At 56.0% G+C, this 4,639-nt stretch overlaps 1 protein-coding gene across 1 annotated transcript in view; it reads left to right on the top strand.

Moving 5' to 3' along the window:
• The first annotated feature begins 223 nt into the window (after window positions 1-223).
• Window positions 224-4,639, top strand: part of Foxk1 (forkhead box K1) — a 58,358-nt gene continuing 53,942 nt past the window's right edge. The window contains exon 1 of the mRNA XM_028756038.1: window positions 224-765. Within this exon, the coding sequence (XP_028611871.1) occupies window positions 245-765 (521 nt within the window). The 5' untranslated portion in view covers window positions 224-244. The remainder of the gene's footprint in view (window positions 766-4,639) is intronic.

Below are 4,639 nucleotides of genomic sequence, written 5' to 3'. Positions count from 1 at the left end.
ATAGGACACCCCTAAAAACGTGGTGGATCCAAGCACCAGCGCACGCCCTTCGGGACTGGAGGAGGGGGCTCCGAGTCTCTCTGCACCCGCCCACCTCGAGTGGAAGCTGCGCGCGCAGCGCGAGGGTCCTGCGGCGTCCCGGCTCCGCTCCGCGCCGCGATCCAGCCCGGGTTTCCGCGCGCGCCGCCCCGCCCCGCCCCGCGCCGCCTCGGCCGCCACCGGAGCCGCTCGGAGCTGCGCGAACATGGCCGAAGTCGGCGAGGACAGCGGCGCCCGCGCCCTGCTGGCGCTGCGCTCGGCTCCCTGCAGCCCCGTGCTATGCGCCGCGGCCGCGGCCGCCGCCTTCCCGGCCACCACGTCCCCGCCGCCGCCGCCGGCACAACCTCCACCAGGGCCGCCCGCGCTGCCCGCCGTGCCCGGCCCCGGGCCGGTGCCCTCCACCACCGCCACTGCCACCACCACCGCGCCCGCTCTGGTGGCCGCGGCCGCTGCCTCTGTGCGCCAGAGCCCCGGGCCGGCCCTGGCGCGCCTGGAGGGTCGGGAGTTCGAGTTCCTGATGCGACAGCCCAGCGTCACCATCGGCCGCAACTCGTCGCAGGGCTCGGTGGACCTGAGCATGGGCCTGTCGAGCTTCATTTCCCGGCGCCACCTGCAGCTCAGCTTCCAGGAGCCTCACTTCTATCTTCGCTGCCTCGGCAAGAACGGCGTCTTCGTGGACGGGGCCTTCCAGAGGCGCGGAGCGCCCGCCCTGCAGCTACCCCAACAGTGAGTACTGCGCCACCCCGGGGTCACTCCTCTCCAGACTTGACCTGAACCCCCTGGTAACCCCCTGACCTCCACCCCGCCCGGCTTGGCCCCTTGTCACCCTCTGATCTCGACCCTGCCCAGCCTGAACTCCTGGTTACCCCCTGAACTCGCCTCTGCCTGGTCTGGCCCCTGGGTCGTTCCCCAAATCTCTTCTTGTTCCGGCCGGGTCCTAGCCCCCGGTCACTCCCTCTTCCATCTCGGCCCTGCCAGGCTCTAGCTCCTCTAATCTCGGCTCTATCCGGCTCTGATTCCCTAGCCATCATCTAGTCTTGATCCCACGTAGCTCTGACCCCTGGTTACACAGATTTCTATCCCACCCAGCACAGCTAAGCCTTATCTATAAGTTACCGGTGATCTCGACTTTCACCTGGCTCTGACCCTGTGGTTCTCCTGTTCTTAATCACGACCTAACTAATTCTGACTCCTCAGTTAACTCATTGGGCCTTGATCTCTGAATGGACCCGACTGATTGGTAGGGCCAAACCCAGACCCCACTCAGCCTGAAATCCTGTCACCCTGACCCTGGACAGGCCTGAGAACTTGGGTCCACTCTAACCCCCCCCCCCTCACACACACACACACACACTCACACACACTCCCCTACCTCATCTGTCTTGCACTTCTCCCATGTTGGAGCTGGTTGCCCAGGATCTCCAACCCTTTCTGAAGCCAGCTTATCCCTGGTCCCACCTGACTTCAATACCTGGGATCACTCTTGACCCCCCCCCATCTTACCAGCCACAAGCAGTTACCCCTGACTTTACTTAACCCGAAGGCCCTAGGGCCACCCCAACCCTTTTCTCACATTGCCTGAGTCTCCAGAGGCCATCTCTGACTTCAGATGGTTTGAGACTAACAGCTCACCCTGATCTCCATATTTCCATCCTGGACTCTCAGCCCTGACACACTCCCCTCCTCCACAGCCCTGACCTAAACCCTGGCCAGCATCATGAGATACCACCCAGCCTAAACTAACACCACTCCTCCCCAACCCATCGCCCTCAATCCTGACTCCATTTAGCCAGAACCCCCAGGGTCACTTCTGACCTTTGCTGGTCTGAGCAGTGCTAGGTATGCTCCTGTCCCTGACGCCACAGGTCAGGACCCAGTATCCACTCCCTTGGCTTGGACCTGGGAGGAAGGAAGGATTGATGATCTGTCCCACTCCTACCTGGGAGGGAGTTACCTGGGAGGTCTATGGTGCTGGGGTATATGGTGAGCTGCCTTGGGACTCGGGGTGGGGGCAATCCGTGCTTTAAAGGTAGTATCAGGGCAGGAAGTACTGAGCCTCAGTTTATCCCCAGAACATGGTGGGAAACCCAGGTCTGTCCCTAGCTTGGCCCAGCTCCCAGGACACTGCCCTGTGGCATTTCAACATCATGCCTACCTTACCCTCTTTCAAGCTCCCATTATTCCCAGGCCCTTGTTGCCCTGAGGGCGGGGTCCAGGACCTTAAGATCCTAGGTACTAGGAGAAAGCCATGTACTTGCTCCCAGTAGCGTCTTTTTCTATTCGGTAGTTGCTTCTAATGCTCGCTCCTGTTCCTTTGACAAGATTCACAGTCAGGTGTGTCCGGCTCATTACTCACAGTCACAGGCACCGTTAGCGAGGAGGAGTCTTTGCTGGGGTCATTCCCAGGTCTAGAGTACTTGCTGTGTATGTCTGCCTTCCCAGGATCCAGACACGTTATAGATTCCAGACTGAATAACTTCGAGCCCCAGCAGTGACTCGACCTTCGTTTCCCAGACCTGAGAGCTGTGCCTTTGTGAAGTGTAGAGGGCTGTGAACATAGCCGGGTGGGAGAGCACTTCTGGAGCTCATGCAAGACTCTGGGTTCTGCCCCAACACCGAAAGAAAAAAAAAGGCAGATTTCTTGGAGGGACAGTTGTTTAGTTAGTAGGTCATTAAGTGTATTCCTGGGCCAGAGAAATTGACAATCAATCTCTCTCTCTGTTTCTCTCTCTCTCTCTCTCTCTCTCTGTCTCTCTCTCTCTGTCCCTCTCTCTCTCTCTCTTTCTCTCTCCCCTTCTTGGGGCTCTTTCCTGAAACTCAAGTTCTGAAAACACCTCAGTCCACTATCTTGTCCTCAATGTACAGTTCTCTCCTTAGGGTTCTTCACCCAGCCCTTCCTGGTTCATTCTTATTGTTTCGGATGGAGGTTCACATGCAGGAAACCAGAGGAGGAGGCCACTGAGGTCCTGCTCTGAGCAACTCTTCACCTCATTCCCTGAGGAAGAGTCTCAGATTGAACCTGAAGCTGGGTTGGCAGCCTAGGAAGCCCCAGTCATCCTCCTGTCTCCTCCCCTACAGCACTGGGATTGCAGCAGCAGGAAACTACGCCTGGCTTTTTACATGGGTGCTGTGGATTCCAACTGCCATCCTCCTGCTGTGGGGCAAGTGGTCTTACTGCTCCATCTCCCCAGCCCCACTCACTGCCTTTTAAACAAAAGGCTTTCTTTCACACAGAATTGTCTTCCCCACTGTGGGCAGAGTTTCAACCCATAGTGTTCCTTTCTGCTCGTCTTCTGTGGAGGCCAAGGCTGGGATTTTTGAAATGATGTTGCTGTGTGCAATGCCTGGAAGTCTGTCTCTCAGGAGCTGATATGTGTAGTGGGTGCGTGTCTGAGCATGGTGGCTTAGCTGTCAGGGAAGTGACTTACCACTGAGCCCGAAGACCTTTAGATGGGTACAGAATGCCCTGTGCTGTGTGTGTGCACGTGTGCCCATGCAAGTGTGTGTGCACATGTGAGTGCCCCGTATGTGTGTGTGTGTGCATAAGTGTGCTGTGAATGTGTATACAATATAAGCGTGTGTATCTGTGTACATGTGAGTGTATGTGTGTGCGCATGTGTATGTGCATGAGCATGCACATATTGGGGTCAGAGGGTAACCTTCAATATACTCTTTGTCACCCTCCGTCCTATTTTGTGAGACAGGATCCCTTACTGAACCTGGAATCTGCTGGTTTGGCTAGACTGGCTGGCTGCCTAGCAAGTCCTGAAAATGTCCTGTCTCAACTCTGCAGCACTGGGGTTACTGGAGTGCAGCAGGGCACCCAGCTTTTGCTTGAGTGTTGGGCACTGAGGTCGGGCCTTCAGGCTTGCTGGCACTCGCTGCCAGAGTTCTCTTTGTGGCCCTGAGGCGCACTTTTTTTTTTTTTTCCTTTTCAGTTTTTATCTTGAAATGAAAAATTCATTAGTGACTTGGAAATAACGGCAGTGTCTTCTGTGCCTGTCTCTTGTTCTGTTAGCCAGCTTCAACACTAACATTTGAGGTTATAAGGCCAGGTGTGGGGGTGCACACCATAGTGGCAAATTGAACCATTGCTTACAGGTTTGTTGACTTAACCGTTGCCCGCCTTCAGCTCGCTCCAGTAGCTCCATGCTTGACAGTTCTGTCCCCTGTGGACACCCACACTGATTCCCAAAGCAGCCCCAGTCTTCAGCTGCCTTCTACCCCACTCTCAGGATAGCTGACAGTGACAGCCATATATATGGGTGACATTTGCACACATCACACACTTTCCTAGGCGTCTCCCACACAGGAGCAAAACCAGAATTCAGCCCTGATTGTTTCTGGAAGCATATCTTTTCAAACCTTCAGTACTTTCAGTTACTAGTGTCGAGAAAGTGTCTCCTGACACAACTGGTCTTGATATGTTATGTTTGATCCTTGGGCAGAGAACCACCCAGAGCTGCCAGGCACGCAGGCAGAGGGAATATGCCCCTGTGGTACTGAGGTCCAAACCTAGGGTTTTGTATGTGTTATGTAAGCACTGAGCCATACCCCAGCCCCTCACTGGGGGATTCTAGGCAGGGGCTCTACCACTGAG

This window comes from Grammomys surdaster, unplaced genomic scaffold (genome assembly GCF_004785775.1).
Source record: "Grammomys surdaster isolate TR1022 unplaced genomic scaffold, NIH_TR_1.0 126109, whole genome shotgun sequence".
Taxonomy (NCBI): domain Eukaryota; kingdom Metazoa; phylum Chordata; class Mammalia; order Rodentia; family Muridae; genus Grammomys; species Grammomys surdaster.
Note: the sequence above shows the minus strand (reverse complement) of the source record. Positions and strands in the feature narration are given on the sequence as shown.